The 20929-nt window shown below is 40.4% G+C and overlaps 1 protein-coding gene across 1 annotated transcript in view; it reads right to left on the reverse strand.

Annotated features, from left to right (window-relative positions):
* Myo1d (myosin ID) overlaps positions 1 to 20929 on the reverse strand; it is a 310288-nt gene that overhangs the window by 79466 nt on the left and 209893 nt on the right. The window contains exon 21 of the mRNA XM_027924185.2: positions 8602 to 8756. Within this exon, the coding sequence (XP_027779986.2) occupies positions 8602 to 8756 (155 nt within the window). The remainder of the gene's footprint in view (positions 1 to 8601; positions 8757 to 20929) is intronic.

The raw sequence follows: 20929 nt of genomic DNA on the forward strand, positions 1-20929 counted from the left end.
TCTTTTGGTGTTAGAGATGGAATCTAAGGCTTTACCACTGAGCTACATCCTCAGTCCTTTTATTTTTTGAGATAGAATCTCTGTGAGTTTCTGAGGCTGGCCTCGAACTTGTGGTCTTCCTGCCTCAGCCTCTTGAGTTGCTGGGAGTACAGGTGTGCACCATTGCATCTGGCTTCAAACTTTTCTTTCAGATCAATTCTATTTTCTGTAATATCAACTGCTACTTTCAGATTTTTATATTGATTTAAGTTCTTTAATATTTTTTTCTTACTTAATTCAAATCACTGAACATTTGTATTTGTTTCTCAGCCAGCACTGTCTTAATCTGTTGGTCATATTGCCTTTATTCTTCTGTCTATGTAGAATCCATGCTTTCTTGAAGCAGATAGTTGCTATAATATGAATTTCCTGTTGTAATCCTTTTCAGAAATAGCTTTGCTTTTTTCTTTTCAGTCTTATTGTTTACATCTTCTTACTGCTAATCTCTTTCCTCATAGGACCCATAAATAAGGAGACATCTTTTCATCCTACGGTTCTCACATAAAAGGGGCAAATGGATTCTTCCGGATTCCTTCTTATAGTCCACCTGCTTGTAGTTAGAATCCCTGGCTCAGCTCTTAAGCTGGAGAGCTGACTTATGTGCATAGCCTCTAGTTGTGGTTTCAAAGTCTTTTACTTATTAAGAAACTGCTGATCCGAGCAGGAACCCCTACATCCTGCTTCCTCATCAGCTAACTGACAAGAAGAGTCTGAAATTATTTCTAGTTCTTTAGTGGTTAAAGAAAAATGAATGAAAAGCTGCAGCCCTCAGCATATAACATACCCAGGCCTCTTCCAGCCCAGAGCCCCGTTAACTGCTGACTTAATATCTTAAAATATCTAATCACTCTGACCCCAGATGCATTACAATGCTTAGAGCTGTAATCCTAGAACCAATGCAAGAAAACAGTATTCATGAAGGGAAGGACACTTCAAAATGATGCTTCCTTTCGGAAGGAAGGACTGAGGTGCCATCTTTGGTAAGCAAGGTGCACACATCAGGGAGAAGAGCTAGATGTATCATACTGGGCTGTTTCAGCCAGCAACGATCTAGCTAACAATCAGCATTCAACTAGGGTTTACAGAGAACCTTCCAAGTGCCAGGCACTGTTTTGAACACTAGGGAGACTGCGGAGCACAGCAGAAATAGTCTCTGCTCACATGGAGCTTATATTTCAGTTGGAACATGTGCAATAAACAAATGCACAAGCAGAGGTGTGGCGTGTCAGAGGGAGGTGAGCTTCATGGGGATAAGCACAGCTGGGGGTGGGGACTGTTGCTGGGGTGGAGTGGAGAGCTGCTCTCCATGGGACAACTGGGCGACCTGGGCAGCAGCCGGGCATATCATTGGCCCACAGCAGAGTGCTGTTTCTAGTTTCTTGTGCTGTGGAAAGTTGGTCTCTCTGCAATGTTTTTATGTGTATCTCCAGTGGAAGGTAAAGGAAGGGAAATTGTGGTCACTTATTTTTCTATCATCGTGAATCAGATGCCTTCAATAATTACAATTTCAAATAGCCCACATATGCCCTTGAGATGACCAACATTTCATCAACCAGTCTTCTAGGTTGGCAATCTACAATTATTTTCAACTCTGCTTATTTTACTTATATATTTTCAGTTGGAATATAAATTACCAGGACGAGTAGCCAGGCATTTGGGGGAGAGCTGCCTGGGAATACAGATCTAAAACCATGAAAACCTGTACCGAGGAGCAGACACACAGGCAGCAGCAGGAAGGCAGTGGGCAGCAGCCGGCTGGACTGGAGGCTGGGAGCCAAGACCTCCAGGAGGCAGCCCAGCCACTCTGCTTCCTTCACCTCCTGCCAAGGAGGCCTCATCTCTTCTGGCCCCTCGCCTGCGCTCCCTGGGCAGCAACAGTGATGTGCAGCTGCCAAGCAATGGCCTGCTTCTGCCTAGGAGGCTGCCCATGGTTTTAAGGGAGAGTTAAAAAGAACACAAGCAAACTGCATCAGAGGAGCAGGTCAAATGTTCAGAGAAATCCAGTAACGGTGCTCCTTCAATGAAGCAGATATTAAAGACACTGCTATGACAAACAAGAAGCAGATGGCATTGGCTTCTGGCCTTCCTCCACAGAAACAGAACAGGAAAAATAAGAAATTTCAGTCCCTGAGAGTGGGGTTATACTGAGGTTTCTAGCATCCAGACAGGCAAATGCGTGGACAGCTGCTGAGGGCAGATGGGTCCTGTGACAGCTTAATATTGCAGGGTTTCTGGTGACTCCTTAGTTTGGGCAGCCGATGTGTGACCATCTGTTTACTAGTGGGCAGAAAGGCTCACTCCCAGCCGGTCCTCACTGCTGAGAGCAGGACTTGCAACCCAAGAGCCCAGGGCGCCATCTTTATGACCTCTGCCAAGCGGCTGGCTGACCCCCAAGCCACAGAGTGCGACCCCGCCCTGCGCTCACGTGAGGTTCACCCGACCAGACACCACGGTGACGTTCCAGGAGGTTCCGCTGGGATTGTTTCAAGATTCTGCACCGCCAGGAGATGGATCATCGGCTTAGAAAGTGCTTTTGTCTTATTGTACTTTTTATAAACGAAGAAGAAAATAATGAATTCAGAGCCATCTATGACATGCTAAAAACTAGCTGCCATTTATTGTAGTAAAGTGAAAAAATTCAGAGAGTGACACATATTTGTTGCAAAAGGTTTATGGTGAAAAATAAAAAAAATCTGCCTACTGTCTCTTTTTTTCCAAGTACTGAGGAGTTCTAGTCCCCTCCAGAGACAAACATGGTTATCCATTTCTGGCATATCTTTCCAGACACAGTCTATAATATACATAGTTGTGTGTGTGTGTGTACATATCTGTACCTCTGTGTATTGTTAAGTAGGGGGAAAAAAGACAAGGTAAGAAAATGGTGTATGTTGCATACCATTTATATAAAAATTACAATGAGAATTGTAATGATTACATTCTCTGTCTATATAAGTGGCCTAAATATCCTTAATGTTGCCCTTTGGGATATACTGTATATATATACATATATGTATATGTGGAGAGAGAGAGAGAGAGAGAGAGAGAGAGAGAGAGAGATATTACAACTTTTTTTTTTTTTTTTTTAACATTGATATAGTATGCTATACACACCATTCTGTACCTTGCCTTTTCCCCCACTTAACATATTTTGGAAACGGTTTGACATCAGTGTAGGTAGAATTCTCTTATACTGACTGCATTTAAAGTGAGCAAAGGCACTGAGAAGTACTGCAGTAAAGACACCTGTATAATAAACTCATTAGCATATCCCAAGATGTATTGGGCTTTGGGCCCTGGCTTCTCCCACTGGTGGAATTTCTGATTTGTGGAGTACAGCTTGCACTTGCTGAGTGGCCATATTAGGTGTTTCCAGATAGCACCCATTCTGACGGGTCTGTGCTTGAGCCATACGGTCATTAAAACAATTTTTTTTTTTCTAGTACTGGGTATTGAGCCCAGGGCCTTGTGCATGCTCGACAAGTGCTCTACCACTGAGCTATATGCCTCTGGGCCTAAATATTCTTAATGTCGCCCTTTGGGATATACTTATCAAAGATTATTAAAGATGGTTTTCAGGGCTGGAGGTGTAGTTCAGTGGTAGAGCACATGCTTAGCATGCACAAGGCCCTGGGTTCCATCCTCAGCACCAAGGAAAAAAGAAAGTCTTTCCATATGTTTTAAGAAAGATGAAAATTGTATGAGTAGGTGCTTGGGGAGACAGGGATGATAGGTACAGGCTGAACACAGACTGCAGGTGAGAGAAAGAACCTAACTTACACTTAGTCATATTTAGTTTCAGGATTCACATGGAAAGAAAGGTCTGGCTTTAGCTCATGAGAGAAGATAGTGATGAGGAAAATTTACTGGATAAAGTGAAAAGCTTTGTCTTTCTTGTTTTTAATCATGAAATATTACAAATATCAGTGTATTTTTCATCTGTAAGTCTGATGTGTGGTTTTTAAAAAAATACTTTCCATGTCTCTAATTAACTTACAAACATCTGACATTGTAATAACTTTTAATGTCGGCGTCTGCTAATTCTAATGTTCCTGTCAGCTCTAGGCTGGTTTCAATTGGATGGCTTTTCTCCTCACAGTGATTGTGATTTCCACCTATTTGCATGCTTCTTAATCTCAGATTGCATGTCAGACATTCAGGTGAATTCTATGTGTTGAGTTTGGAAATTTTTGTAGTCCTTTAAATATGCATGAATCTTGCTCCAGGATATAAATTAGTTGGAAGCAGTTTGATCCTTTGGGTCTTGCTTTTGAGAATTATTTGGCAGTATCTACCACAGCATTAGTTATTCTAGGGCCAATTATTTCCCTCTGCTGAGGTAAAACCCTCGCCCAAACACCCTGTGAATTATGAGGTGCTCTGTTTGCCTGTAGGACAGAGGCTCCTCCTGTTCAGTGTGAGTGCTAGGCTCTCTTTGGTCCTCTCAGCTGGTTCATTCCCAGGCCTGGGGAGTTTTCTCTTCCTCATGCACTACTCAGTACTTTGCAGCACACCTGAGGGGATCCTACACAGACCCCTGGAGTTTGTGGCACCTTGATCTGCAAACTGAGCTGTCTTGGTCTCCCCGACTCTCCTCTCAGCTTCCATGGCTCAGGGGGATCTGCCAGGTCCACCTGGGTTCCCTGCGAACATATGGCCTGGCAATTCCCTCATGGTAGGGTCATGGGGTCAGCTTCTCTGTTTCTTACCTCTTGGGGAACACATCCTTTGCTCTCTGATGCCCAATGTCTTGAAAATGGTTGCTTCACACATTTTGCCTACTTTTTGTGGTTTAAGGCAAGAGGGTAGGTCTAGTTCTTATCACTCCACCTAGGGCCTGTCCCCCTCCAACCATTTTAAAAAAATATTTATTTTTTAGTTGTTGGTCATTATACATTTATTTTATTTATTTATTTTTATGTGGTGCTGAGGATCAAACCCAGGGCCTCATTCGTGCTAGGTGAGCGCTCTACCACTGAGCCACAATCAGCCCCCTCCAAGCATTTTTAATGTAAAATTTATTCCTCATTTTTAAATCTGCCTTTGCTGACTTCCTTTGTTCCTTATGTTTATATTGCCTGTGCATATCTCGCTTGTTCTTCTCTTTTGGTTTATCATTGACTTTGAGTGGGGGAAACCCCTTGCTGAATGTGGCCCTTGAAGAGAGAAGGCTGTCCTGCTAGGGGTGTCCTGCAGTTTCAACTGGGTTGTGGCCTCACATTCTCTTTCTAAACTGTCCTGTGCCCAACGTCATTTCTTCCCTCGGCTTGCATACATCCTTCCCCTTCACTGGGGACAACATGACTTAGGAGAGAAGTCCTGAAGCCACAGGCCCTCTGGGTAGTAGCCACTGAACCATTTCTGTGCAACTAACTTTGGTTGGCAGCTGCAAATTTGCCTTTTATTTGTTCCCATTCCTGTGTTTACCCACTTTGTTTGAGTGTTTATTTATCAGCAGTCAGCACTGCCTTTTATCAAGTAGCACTTGTGTTTCTACTGGGGAGATGGAATTCTTTCCTCCTTTCATCTGGGGAATAGGTTACAGAGCTGTCCATGTACCCCACCACCCTGCATTCTCAGGACCACCTCAGTGCGTATAATGTGTTCTTTTGAAACACTCTTGGATCCAATTTGTTGGCATTTTATTTAGTATTAAAAAAAATCTGTACTAAAGTGGGACTGGACTATCATTTTGTTTTCTTGTGCTACCCTTATTTGTTTGGGGTACAGTGTTGTACTAGCCTAATGAAATGAGATACTCTTTTTTCAAAATTTGAAAAATTCTGAAACTTTGCTGAAGTTTTGCTAGTGGATTTTTAAGTTTTTTTTTTTAAATATTTATTTTTTAGTTGGACACAATACCTTTATTTTACTTATTTTTATGTGGTGCTAAGGATCAAACCCAAGTCCTCGAACGTGCTAGGCAAGCGCTCTATGGCTGAGCCACAACCTCAGCCCCCGATCAAGTTCTGATCCTCTCTCTTTATAAATTTTTTAAAGACAATGACTCCTGTTTAAATCAACCTCTGTTAATTTATGAAATTTTGAGCCATTTCCTCCCATCTTCTGCCTAGAAAACTTCTTAGAATGCAGGTTAGAGAAATGATCTAAAGATAAATAATTGGCCTGGAGTTAAATCCCTCTCCCCTGTAGAATTCCATAGTCACCCCAGGGACAAGTAAGATCATATGCCACATAATTATGCTTGTAAAACACAATGTGGCTGGGAGTGGTGGCACACGCCTAAAACCCCAGCAATGCAGGATGATTGCAAATTCAAGGCCAGCTTCAGCAACTTAGCAAGACCCTGTCTCAAAATAAAAAATAAAAAGGGATGTGGCTCAGTATAAAAGGGTCCCTGGGTTCAATCCCTAATCCAAAACCAGGAACAACAACAACAATACAAAAAAACTACAACGTGAACTTCAAAATCATATCAATGATATGAGACAGACAATAAAGGAAAATAGAAAAAAAAATGAAGTTAATAATAGCTTGATCATTATAATTCTAAGCCCAAATTTCAAGCCTGATATTTTTCCTTATTTAAACATATAAACATGCATATATATATATATATATATATATATATATATATATATATATATATAGTTGTGAATGAACCTTTATTTTTATTTATTTATTTTTATGTGGTGCTGAGAATCAAACCCTGTGCCTCACACATGCTAGGCAAGTGCTCTACCAGTAAGCCCCAGCCCCAGCCCCCAAGCTTGACTTTTCTGGGGTCAGTCAGGACAGATTTTATGTCTCATTACTACTCATGCTCTTCATGCATAAGATAAAAACAAAAAGAGTAAACAAAAATACCCAGCATCTTGACGGCCTTCTTTGCCTCCATACATTTATGAATTTTAAAGAAATTAAAACTCTTGCATATATTAAAGATAGGAAGCATGCACCTAGAAATAAATCTCAGAGCACATATGCTACGAAAAGGAAGTGAATCTGTGAATTCTATTTCTGTCAGTAGGAGACACTAAACAAGGACTAAGATTGAGACAAAATACTTCAGTTCTTCAGGCAAAAACTATTGTATCCGTTACTACAAGCATCCAAATTCAAGATGATGAACTATAATTCCTTTAAATGCCCGTACTTTGTGATAACTAAATGTCATCAGGAAAATAAGTCTGCTTATGGGAGTCACAGATAATTATTTAGAGATGCTTTTATGTCTTTACCTTCCATTCTAGATTATAAACTCTCAGTTTTATAATTATTTGGCAGTTAAAAGAGCATTTTTCAAAGGACTCCAAATAATTTGGAATATCTAAAGATCCACTTTGATCTAGAACACAAGGTTTAATAACATAAAATAAACGACCTGGGTATTCTGCCTCTAAAATTATAGTCAATATATTTATCAGCAAGAAAAAAATGCAGTAGAGTTAGACATGCGGACATCTGACTCTAAATATCTTTAAGAAGGGGACAAAGCCAAGTCTACACTGGCACAAGTAGTACTTGATTATTTATGGGAATGTGGGAAATGTCTATAGAAGGAAAAGGAACCAGTATCATCACTTGGATCATCACTGGTTGTCTTTCCCCCCCAGCTTCGAGATGGGATGGGGGATGGTTGCCACAGTGAGAAGAAAGTTCGACTATGGAGAGACCCGCTCATCCCATGACCTCTTGTGGGAAGAAAAACTCCATCTCTAAAACAACTTCAATAAGTAACCAGACAAAATCCCTCCCCCATGTTAGATGATCCATTTGCGGGTCCCCATTGCCCTCAGGGTCTGCTCTCAGTTTATATTTCTTTTTTTTTTTAAATTTTTTATTGTTGGTTGTTCAAAACATTACAAATTTCTTGACATATCATATTCCACACTTTGATTCAAGTGGGTTATGAACTCCCACCTTCACCCCATACACAGATTGCAGAATCACATCAGTTACACATCCATTGATTTACATATTGCCATACTAGTGTCTGTTGTGCTCCGCTGCCTTTCCCATCCTCCACCATCCCCCCTCCCCTCCTCTCCCCTAGTTTATATTTCTTACATCATTGTTCACCACACACACATATACCCAGATATCAACTAGGTTTTCTATGAAGTTCTCAGAGTGTACCACATTCCACCATGAATCCATGTTTTTATAGCAGCTATTGACTCTCCTGGGAATTTCTTTAGTCTTCATAGACCTACATGTTATCTTGAATCTGCTTTCTAATTTGTTTAGAGTAATAGTAGATACGCTGATTATATTGGAAGCAAATGAGGAGCTGTGATGGTAAGAATACAAAGTAATTTTTTCCTATTGTTTGGATTTAATTACATTTGAATTCACTGTGAAGAAATACCCATTAGGGAAACCTCTCATTGTTGGTTTAGCTAGAGACTGGGAAAGCAGAGGATCATTCCTAATCCTGAAGCTAAGCCTGGTTACTAATTTTACCTTCTATGAAACAGATGATTGGATTGTCACTATGGAGGAAAATAACTCAATAGATTAAAATTGGCACCAAACAAGTTCAGTGATAATTATGATTTCATACATTTAAAACCTGTCTTAGTTACAAAAATAAAACTTTACCTCTTGAAATGATTCGCCAGGACTCCAACAAGTTCTCCAATTCGACTCTCATGGGTGGGCTGCTTGCTGAAGAGGCACACAATGAGGTCTTTGTTATCTTTTGTATGGAACACTACAAGTTGGTCCTTTCCATTGGAGACGCTCAGACCAGTCAACTGAAAAGAGACAACACAGGACCACTGCTAAGATGGTTCTCAAACTAATGAATTTTAAAAATATATTTTATGGGTTAGGGGATAACTCAGTGGTAAAGATCTAGCCTAGTATGAATTCCATTTCCAGTACTGAAGGAAAATTCTAAGAGTTTTGCTCAATCATGGTGATGACTTTAATCTTCATCAAGTTTTGTGAAATAAACAGATGCATGGAAACAATAAAGAGCAGAAATGAATGCAATTGGAAGCAGAAAATGACAGAGAAAAAAAATAAGTGAAATAAAAAGATGGTTCTTTCCGAAGATCAACAAAATTGATAAACCTCTAGCCCAAAAGAAAAAATGGAGAGACCTTGTCACTAGCATCAGGAATAGAAGAGAAGCTACTGCTACATATGTGGATATTAAGTAGATGATAAGGGAATCTTCTGAACAGCTCTATGTACCACAATTTATTCAACAACTTAGATACAACAATAAAATTCCTTGAAATCTACAAACTACCAAAATGCCCCCAAGAAGAATTCTCCTAAATAGTTCTCCGTTTAAGAAATTAAATTTATAGCTATCAACCTTTAAAAAAGAAAACTGCAGGCCAAGATGATTTCACCAGTGAATTCTACCAAGCATTTAAAGAAGAAATAACACAATTGTCACATCTCTTCTAGAAAGAGAAGGGAACACTTCTAATTTATTTAAAAAGCTATTATTGTTCTGATCCCCAATATAGATACAGAGAGTGCAAAAAAAGTATAAACTGATATGCTTCAGCAACATGGATGTAAAAATAGGCAATAAAATATTAGCAAATTGAATCCAACAACGTGTAAAAAAGCTTGACAAAATTCATGATCTACCTATGATAAAAATTTCTCAGCAAATCAGGATGAGAAAACTTAACCTGATAAATGATTTCTATCAAAATGCCACAGCTATCTTAGTGGAGGAAGACTGAATGCTTTCCCCCTAAGACCAGGAACAATGCTGGGATTTCTACTCTCTGCTGCTCCACAGCATCACGTTGTTGGCTCTAGCCAGTGCACAAGGCCAGAGTCAAAAAACTACCCAGCACACACTGAAAAGAAACAAAAGTCTATTTTCAGACTGTGTGGTCACTGAGACAGAAAATCCCAAGGAAGCTATAAAATAGTTCCCAGAACTAATGAGCAAGTTCAGTATGGTCAAAGGGTATAAGGCCAACATACAAAAAATATTTCTATATACTGCAAAGAACCACTGGAAAAGGGAATTTAAAAATAAAACCACCCACAACTTTAGAAACAAAAATACTGGTCTGGGGCTATAGCTCAGTGGTAGAGCACTTGCCTCGTATGTGGGAGGCACTGGGTTCGATCCTCAGCACACATAAAAATAAATAAAGATATTGTGTCCATGTATAACTAAAAAATTTTTTTTTTTAAAATACTTAAGATACAAATCTAGCACAATGTGTGTTGGACTATATATTAAAAATACAACTACAATGCACCAATAAAAAATGTGGAGAAGAAAAACCCTACAAAATGTTGAAGAAGTCAAATTAAAATGCTGATTAAAGCAGTTTACAAAAATTTAAATAAATGGAGAGAATGATTTTATCAATTAGAAAACTCAATATCGTTAAGACACCAATTTTCCCCAAATTGATCGATTGAATTTTTTGTTTTCCTATATTGGGAATTGAACCCTGGGTGCTCTACCTCTGAGCTACATCCCCAGTCCCTCCCTCTTTTTTGAGGGATTGAACTCAGGGGCACAGGACCACTGAGCCACATCCCCAGCCCTATTTTGTATTTTATTTAGAAATAGGTTCTCACTGAGTTGCTTAGTGCCTTGCTTTTGCTAAGGCTGGCTTTGAATTTGTGATCCTCCTGCCTCAGCCTCCCAAGCCGCTGGGATTACAGGCCTGTGCCACTGTGCCAGCCTTCATCCCAGCCATTTTTATTTCTTTATTTTGACCCAGGGGTCTTGAAAAGTTGCCAACACTTGCGTAGAGCTTGGGATTTTTCTGCCTCAGCCTCCCAAGTAGCTGGGATCATAGTGTGTACCACCATCTGATCTACAGTTACAATACAATCTTAACCAGATTTTTGGGCAGATTATCAGTAAACAAATTCTAAAATGTGTATGGAAAGGCAAAGAAACTCGAATAGAGCCAGCGATTTTGAAAGAGAAGAATAAGGTTGGAAGACTCAGAGTAGCTGATTTTAATAATAATGATAAAGCTACAGTAATCAAGATGATGTAGTTGGCAAAGGAAGAAAAACAGATTAGAAATGGACCTGCACATGTACCTTCCACCAAGTGTGAAGGCAAATCAGTGGAGAAAAGATACTTTGGACATTTGGGTGACTTAGGACATGAGAATGTTCACATTCCAACAGAAATAAATGTCTCCCTAAATCACACTTCTTAAAAATATCAACTTGAAATGGACCACGAGTCTAAATATAAAATGTAAAACTATAAAACTTTCAGAAGAAAACATGCTAGAGAATCTTTTAAATCTCAGGGTAGGTAAAAATTTCTCAGAAATGATGTTAAAAATACACAATCCATAAGAAAAAAATTGATTAACTGAACTTGATCAAACTTAAAATGTTTGCTCTAAGAAAGACACTGGTAGGCAAGACTAACCAGGGACTGAGAGAGAACACTTGTAAAGCTGTATCTGACAAAGAATCTACATCCAGAGTATAAAAAGAACTCTTAAAGCCATAAGAAAGTAAAAAATTCAATTTAAAAATGGGGGAAAGATTTGAAATTACTTTGCCTGAAAAGGCACAGGAAAAGATACTCAGATGGCTAGCCATTTAGGAAGTGCAAGTTGAATCTCTGATGACATAACATCATAACCCTGTCAGAATGGCTATGATGGAATCAAGACAGACCACCACCACAACAAGGGACAAAATCAAGTGCTAGTGTGGACACAGAACAATTGGAACTCACACACACTGTTGGGGGAATGTAAAATGGCACAGCCACTGTGAATAGAGTTTGGTGGTGGACCCAAGAAGGTACATGCAGTGATGACATTTTTAGTGTCCCTCTGAGGGAAATAAAGTTCACACACCCTTCAACAGATGAATGGATAAAGAAACTGTGGTATGTTCACACAATGGAATATTATTCAGCATTAAAAGAGACTAAAATTATAGCATTTGCAGGTAAAGGGATAAAGTTGAAAAATATCATGCTAACCAAAGTAAGCCAATCCCAAAAAACCAAAGGCCGAATGTTCTCTCTGATGAGTGGATGCTGATCCATAGTGGGCTTGGGGGTATGGGGAGTATGGAGGAAGTTTGATTGGGCAAAGGGGAGGGATGGATGGGGAGAGAGTATAGCTGCAGGAAAGATAGTGGAATGAGATGGACATCATTATCCTAAGTACATGTTGCATGTGTGGTGCGACAGAGAAATGAAAAGTTGTGCTCCATTTGTGTACAATGAATCAAAATGCATTCATTCTGCTGTCATGTATAACTATTAGGAAAAAAAAACTTAGGTTCACACAAAACCTTGCACATGGCTGTTTATAGCAGTGCTAATTATAACTGCCCCAAAATGGAAGCAACCTGAAGATCCATCAAGAATGGATGAATGAGCTGTGATACATCTATACTATGGAATGCTACTTGGCAATAAAAAGGAACAAATGAATGCTAAAAATCAATATGCAACACACAAATCTCAGAATCCAGAATACAGAATCTCAGAGGTATTACATTGAGTGAGAGCAGCCAGTCTCAAAAAGTAACCTATTATATGACTCCATTTATGTGACATTCTCTTGAATACAAAATTATAAGGATGGACAAGGGATTAACAGTTGCCAAAGGCTGGGGTTGGAGAAGTCTGAAACAAGGGAGTTTTTTTAGGGTGATGGAACTACTGTGTACACTGATTTTGGCAGGGGCTATATAAACCTATTCATGTCTTGAGACCCCAATGTCAATTTTATTACATAGAAATAAAAAATATATGGCTCCCTGGTTGTTTTGATTCCAAGACCTTCTACTTGGGTCAATAAAGCAGAAGCTGGAGAGATTTCTCATCTTGTATTTGTTTTATTGTAGAAAATCTGAAGTGCTGGCCCCTGGCTGACCCAGGTGCTATCAATTAGGTGGGCATGCAGTCAGCCTGGTCCAGGGAGCCACCTGGGAAGTGCCCAGTGCCAGCACTTGGAGTAGGGGCGACTTAGTGAAGATGTTGGAGATGTAAGTCCTATTCTTGGGAGATTCATAATCCCCCAAAGAACACTTTAACAGTTATGGATTGGGAAGGCCTTTTAGTTAATGCTCCAATTTTATGGATAAGGAAATGGAGCCTCAAAGTTAGCTGATTTGCAGATCTGGAAACCAGAAAGCAGGCTGTGGACTCAGATCCTCGTTCTTTTTATCACCAAAATCCATGTGTAAACAAATGAACAAAAGACACATAAATTAGTATCCCCATGAATAGATTTTCATTGGAGGTGAGTTCCTAAGTTGATTTTAAAGAGTGCTAAAGGCAGTGCTTATTGAACGGAAGGGAAAATATTTCAGGAGCTGGAAATCATTTAGCAGCAAATTCAGATCTCGGGCTTTCAGAGACCGTCAGTAGGACAATATAGCAATTTCTCTGCCACTTAGATGGACAGCATCTAAATGATTTTTTTATATGATTAAATTAAAAGTATCATTTTCATTTAAAAAAACTATTTTACATCTATGATGCTTCACTCTCATTTGATTATTTTAAATCCAAATTAAAATTTATGCCGCACTTCTCAGGAGAGTTCTGATTTAACCTGTAACTGCCAGCGCATCACAGGAGCATTGGCTGCAGGGGTCTGGGAAGGGGGAGCTGCAGCAAGAGGGTTGAAACCCTGGGATGGAGGATCCCTTCCAGAGGGTTCTTCTTTAGCCCCTACCCACTCAGGGTGTGGCTTCTCTTCCCTGTTCCCTGCTGGAGTGGCTTCAGCTGCTGTGGAGAGGAATTGATTCTTCTCAGGCCTCAGGATGTGTCAAGCCCCAGGGTAGCACTTAACCTGCTCTGCTACACAATGAAATATTGGGTCTCCATCATCCCAGGACAGGACAAATGGCATCCAGAAAATCTCTTGTTCTGGGAGAGGAGATGGTACATAGGGAAGAGAGATAGACTGCACGTGAATCCCAGGAACCTTCTGATTTCTTGGGATTTCTGACTCCTCTTTTTATTGTAACATAAGGAAAATGGCAGGTGCCTTGTCTACCTTACAGGGTGTGGTAAGGATCAAATGGGAGCAACTCAGGTTGGTCTAAAATAACCACAAACAAACAAACAAGCAAACAAACAAAAAACCCCCACAAAAGATGGCTTTTACACTCTTATGTGAAGATGTATAACAGCAAAACTCTATGAATGAAAGTATGATTTAAACACTTCACAGTACCATGCAGATGCAAGGTACCGTGAGAAAACACCTAGCTGGGAAGGAGTTGGTATGCGGTGACCTCTGGGCAGCCACACAGCTTCTGTGAGCCAAAGGGAAGCGCCTTCCCTGACCCTGGGTGCCTCCTTTCTCACAGTCTGTGGGGTCTCTGATATGACAAGTCTCAACTTTCCTTCTCCAGTCTTGAAGATTTGCCCAGGGCATACAGAATTGCTGGTTGCAACCCACCTCAACTGTCCCAGCCTCTCTTGGGTGAGAAGGACCAGATGCTGGACCCTGCTGGAGGAGTCCGAGGGTTCAGGGCAGGCACCCTCCTCCACAGTGGAGAGAGTACCACGGAGCAGGGTAGGGCGCATTCCAAGAGGAAGCCTCTAAATCGCACTCTCATTTATGAAATGAGTGCAGAACAGACCCATGTTCGAGAAAGAGATGATTCCAAAAGATAGACCTAAGTTAAGTACACCCTGGAAGTGGCGCAGGATAGACACTACAGAAAACAAAAGGAGAGTGGAAGAAAAATTCTCATGTTGAAATGGTTTGCGTCTAGACAGAGAAAGATCACACAGGGCCAGGGTCACTTGGATGTGCAGCCCAAAGTGTCAAATTTCTAGAAAAAAGATGAAAAATCTTCAAGTACCTAGGCATGATAAATAAGTTACCTACAAAGAAAACTGAAGTTCAGGGTTACTTCCTTTATTAAAAAAAGTTGTTGCTTCTGTTTGGAATTATAAGGAAGGATGTGGGAAGAGGAGAGAAAGGAAATGTTAATTTTTTCATCATTCATAGGAAAAGATAAGTAAATTCATTTTATTTTTGGTATCCACAAAGAAAGATCAGTTAAATACTTAACAGAACCATTATTAACATCAAAAAGAAAGTATAACCTTCTAATCATTAGTAAAAGGAGAATAAATAAAACTCAACCAATGTAGTAACTGGAAAAAAGAAGGAAACAGCATTGGGAGATGAAAAGTGAAAAGCATTTAAATAATGACTAAATTTAAGAAAAAAATGTTAGTTTCTGTAGGAGATATGAACTCTCATCTGGATAAGAAAAGCTCACAGATTAGGTAAAAAGTCAAAATTTAATTCTTCTTTATTTATAAAATATGTATTTAAAACAAGAAGACATGGAAAGATAAAAATAAAAGGGTAGCTGGGGATGGTGGCCCACACCTGTAGTCCCAGCTACTTGGAAGGTTGAAGTGGGAGAATCGCTTGCCTGGGCAAATAGGGAGACCCTATAGCAAAATAAAAAACAAAACAAAACAAAACAAAAGACAGACAAAGATATACCAGAAAGAAAGCTGGAATGGAATAGGAATAACAGACAATACAAAATTCAAGGCAAAAACCACAAATAAACTTTTATATTGCCAAGAATATAATTTTGAGCTGGGCACGGTGGTGCACACCTATAATCCCAGTGGTTTGGGAGGCTGAGGCAGGAGGATCTCAAGTTCAAAGTCAGCCTCAGCAACTTAGCAAGGCCCTAGGTAACTTAGTGAGACCCTCTCTCTAAATAAAAAGTAAAAAAGGCTGGTGTGGCTAAGTGGTAAAGTGTCTCTGGGTTCAATGCATGGTACCTCCTCCTCCCGCACAAAATTAATTGATACAGTCAAAGCTAAATTCAGAAGAAAGTACGTAATCTACAATATATATTATTAAATAAGAAAGAAGTAAATCAGTCAAACGAAAAAGACAAAACAAAAAAAGAAATTAATTAAATAATTAAGAAAGCAAGCTAAAGATTAATTATGATAAAAACAGAAGTTAATGAATGTGAAAAACAATATACATGATGATAAATTAAAGAGCTGGTTCTTTGAAAAGACTCATAAAAGAAACAAATGCTCAGCAGAGTCTCATCAAGGAAAAAACAAGTCAGAACCACAAATGTCTAATGTTAGCAGTGAGAAAGGGCTTTAAGAAAAAGTGTGTTTACTTTAGAAATCACAAAAGAACATTTGCAATTATGCATTAGTACATTCAAAGGTTTGTGACATGTGCGATTTCACAGGAAAAATGCAAATCACCAAAACTGACTCCAAGAAAAATAATCAGAATTGACTCATAATCCAGCAAAAATGTTATTATGTTGTCAGGTAAACACTTTCCTAAACGTCACTGGGAAGAGGTAATGTTATAGACAAACTTTCAAGGCCCAGGTAATTAGGTAATTCTTATTCTGCTTAAAATGCTCTAGGGCACAGAAAAATATGGAACCCATCCGGATTCATTTTATTTAATCCTGGTAGCAAAACTTGATGAAGTGCCATGCTTGTGTATGTTCATTCTCTCTCTCTCTCTCGCTCTCTCATCCCAGAAACTAATAGATGTAAAAATCTCAGATAATTAATAAACTGAATTTAGCAGGGTAACACACCATGACAGAGAGAGGATATTGCACAAGTGAAAAGATGGTTCACTAATAAGCAGTACATCAATCTAGCCCCACTTATTAGTGGGCCACATCTTCATGTTATCGGTGTGCTTGTCCAACTAGAATTATTCTCTTGAGGTCAGGCTCAACGTTGGTATTGTTGTTTATTTACAGTACCCAATGGTATAGAAACAATAGCTCTCTCCATAGCAGGCTGGCAAACACTCATATGCATTTAGTAACTATCTCATCACTCTATTGGTTTTAATTTTCTCATCACTGGTAATCTTTGGGAGCAAGATGTTGTGGATGGAGAACAGATTTCCTTCTCAATATAAGATTACGAGGGGACCAAAAACACACACCAAGACTGATCCCAGAAACTTGTGCCTGAATCTTTTAATGCAATTTTTATTTTATTTTATTCTTTTTTTGGACTGGGGGTTGAACCCAGGGTTGCTCTACCTCTCAACTACATCCCCAACATCTCATTGAGTTGCTTAAGGCCTTTATTTTGAGACAGGGTCTTATTAAGTTGCTGAGGCTGGCCTTCAATTTGTGATCCTCCTGTTTCAGCCTTCCAAGTTGCTGGGATTATAGGCAGACACCACAACACTCAGCTGCAATTTTTTAAATGATAGCAATGGGGTATGCTACCAGATACCATCTAGCTCTTCTTTTTATAAATAGCAGGTTAAAAAAAGAAAGAACTGGAAATTAAAACACATAATTCCCACTCCTACCCAAAATTTTATGCAATTTGATCCATTAGTCAAATAAGATTTTTTAAAAATTGAGGTGTAATTTACATATGATGAATAAAATTCATGAATTTTAAATGTACAGGTGAGGTACAGTTTACATTTAATAAAATTCACAGATTTTTCAGGTGAACAGGTGGATGATTTTTGATGCCCAAATTAAGGCACAGAACATTTTCATCAGAGCAGAGAGCTTCCTCTGATTATTCTTTTTAAGTCTCAGTGCTGTAGATACATGTCAAATTGGCTTAAAAATTCTTGAAAGCTACAAAAATAGATCAGTACTCAGATCAAGAAATCCAGGTTCCTTTGTCATATGAACAAACCCATAAAATACTAAGTTCTCTCCCTATCTTTTCTGTGTTTTCATGGGCTGTATCAATTAGGACTGTGAGAATTTTACAAAGGAAACAGCTAATCTTTGAAGATGATATACCCAACACTGCAATGATGATTTTTTTTTTTTTTTTTTTTTTTTTGGTACCAGGGATTGAGCTCAGGGACACTTAACCACTGAGCCATAACCCCAGCCCTTTTTTTGTATTTTATTTAGAGATAGGGTCTCATTGAGTTGCTTAAGGCCTTGTTAAATTGCTGAGGCTGGCTTTGAACTTGCGATCCTCCTGCCTCGGCCTCCTGAGCCAATGGGGATTACAGATGTACACCACTGCTCCTGGCTGCAGTGATGATCTTTAAGGGACTGTATTTTAATAATACAGGTTTACTCAAAATGGCTTGAAACAGGTGACTTGGAATTCAATCTATTTTGGTTGCTGCTGTACTTTTCTTATAGCAAGATTCTCTTTGATAGAATTTAACTTTAATTAGTTTCTCTTAATAAGCAAGCAATCCTTGATTCCCAACTTCCCGGTTTTCAATAAATTGAAAACATGTACGTTGAGGCAAAACCCATAGTTGTTGGATCAGATTCTGTCCCACTTTGTAGGACAAGAACCGTTGCCCCATCCACACTCCCAGCTGCAAAACCGTGTCTTTAGGTACACTATCACGAGGGGTCAGGGATGGGGTCATGATTCACCAAGGTCCACTGTGGCTTGGGTGATTTTGCTTGCTGTCTTTTGGCTTCACATTCCCATCTCCCTGCCTGCTCTGTGGGTCTCTGCCTTTGTGGGTCCAGGTGAATCCTCTGTCAGTGAAAACTGGGGGCCCTTCAATGCTGGCTGCAAACCCAGAATCTTCAAAATAAGTTTCAAGAAGCTGTGGATTTCTGAAGAATGTGGGGATGACAGGGAGGGCTCTGATAGTCGATAACAAAGCCACCTAATAACGCAGAAGGCCACCAGCTCTTGTTACTTCAAAAGCAGTTCACCTCCTCAACTGCTCACTGAGTCCTTTAAAGCCAAGGGCCACCCTGGGAGGAGATCTCGGCCTTTCTCACAGAGCTGCTCTTCTGGCTTCCGCTCTGGGGTGTCTTTGTTCCTGACTTACTCCGTGGTCCTCTTGGTAGGAAGACCTCTTCTCTCCTGGGTTACTGCCGTCTGCAAAAATCTCTAACTTGACTTTTTTTCCCTTTTATCCCAAAGATACGCCCGGTGCACGGCTTTCGTGGAATGGCGGGGGCCACTGACCTTCTTCAGGTATCGTCTTAATTTTTGGTATATACGTTGGCTTTTTGGACTTACTATTCTCTACTTCACTTCTTTGGTTTGACGGCAGGATTATGAATATTTCTGCCTTCTGATCTCAATCAACAAATTGACTTGGCTGCTCCTCACTTGGAGAATGTTCTGTTCCTTCTGTTTTCCATCCAGAATCTTGGAAGACACCTGCTCTGGCTTTTTGCAGGATGCCCGGTGATTTGATTTCTCATTGGGTCTCTCTGTTCTCCATTCATCTGCCTCTTTCAATATCCCTCCCCCCACCCCCCAGTTCCTTCCTTACTCCTATGTCAACTACATACAAATCAGGACTCTTAACTTTGCTGGTTCATTATGGAAGTAACACATGGTTTGGGACAGCTGAGAATTTATCCCTTTTCAAATAGCCAAAGCTTGAAGCAACCAAGTGCCTGTGCCCTCAGCCACATGGGCTGACCATCCTGAGGCGATCAGGCAGTGAGGAAGCCAAGCCCTTGGGGAGGAAATGTGTGGACACTCTGGTCAGCAGTCCTGGTCTGAGCATCCCCAGCTCTGGTAGCAGACACGTGTGTGTTTGAGGGTTGAGTGTCTTTGTTTTTCTGTTGGTGATAATACAACACCACAGACTAGGTTAAGTTATAAAGAAAAGAGGTTTATGTGGGGCTGCAGTTTTGGTCCACGACTGAGGGGATGCATCTGGTAATGGCCTTCTTGCTGGTGGAGTCCTGGGATGCACAGGGAATCAGATGGTTAGAGAGGAAGCACGTGTATGTGTGTCCCCCAGTCTCTCCCTCTCCTCTTATAATCCACCATTCTCCAACCACAGACTCTGCTCCCATGACCTTATCTAGCCACAGTGCCCTTCCCAAAGCCCCATCTCCAAGCACCAGTCAGATGAAATTTCCACCCTTTTAAATAACGCACAATGAGATTAAATTCCAATGTGAATTCTGGAGCAGGGCAAACCAATTCAAAGCACAGCCTGAGGAATCCTGGGGTGCTGAGAGGCAGCCTTAGAGTCTCCCCAGATGCAGCCCAAGACATTGTGTTTTAGTGCTCAACTGGCCCCAATGTGCCCTGTCCAAATTCATTTCTTTGAACCCAGGGGTGCTGAGCCACAACCTCAGCCCTTTTTACTTTTCATTTTGATTCAGGGTCTTGCTAAGTTGCCTTCAAACCTGCATCATCTGGCCTCAGCCATTGGGGTCACTAGCATTACAGGGGTATGCCACAGAGCTTGGTCTTTTCCATGACCCACAGAATCTGGGCACATAATAAAATGGTGGTTGCTCAACTCCACCCAGTCTGGGTGGTTTGTGACACGGCCGTGGTAACTGTGATAAGAATGTGATTCGAGGAGTGGGGCTACCGAGACGTGGCCCCAACACAGCGGGCGCTGGCTTTGGGAAGCTAGCAGGAGCTGGGAGAGCGGGGAGGAGGCCCTGGGGAGGCAAGGAGGGTAAGGAAGGCTCAGTTTCAGGTCGCAGGCAAGGGGACCCTTGTGACGACCCGGAAGAAAATCTGACAACATGGTGCCGGTGGGAAGGTAGAGAACAGAAAATGTACCCGGCAAATGTGATGATCTAGTTAAGGAGGTTTCTTGACAGAATAATGAAACTGCCATCTGGCTTCTTGCTGTCTATGAAAAAAAAAAAAAGCAAGAGGAAAGAGATGAGCCTAATAAAGAACTGTTCGGCTTTCAGGCAAAATTTAGAGGAAATACAAAGAAGCCCGCAATTGCTGGGCTTGAAAATAAAACTGTTTCTTATTCCTAGCTTCTCCAGATGGCAAATGATTCTCATATTAAGAAATAGTTTCAGGGGGGCTGGGGTTGTGGCTCAGCGGAAGAGCGCTTGCCTAGCATGTGTGAGGCACTGGTTCGATCCTTAGCACACATAAAAAATGAACTAATAAATAAAGATATCGTATGTTCATCTACAACTAATCTAAAGATATTGTATGTTCATCTATATCTATTATATATATAAATAGTTTCAGGGCAATGGATCAGGA

Source organism: Marmota flaviventris, chromosome 17 (genome assembly GCF_047511675.1).
Source record: "Marmota flaviventris isolate mMarFla1 chromosome 17, mMarFla1.hap1, whole genome shotgun sequence".
In the NCBI taxonomy this organism is placed as follows: Eukaryota; Metazoa; Chordata; class Mammalia; order Rodentia; family Sciuridae; genus Marmota; species Marmota flaviventris.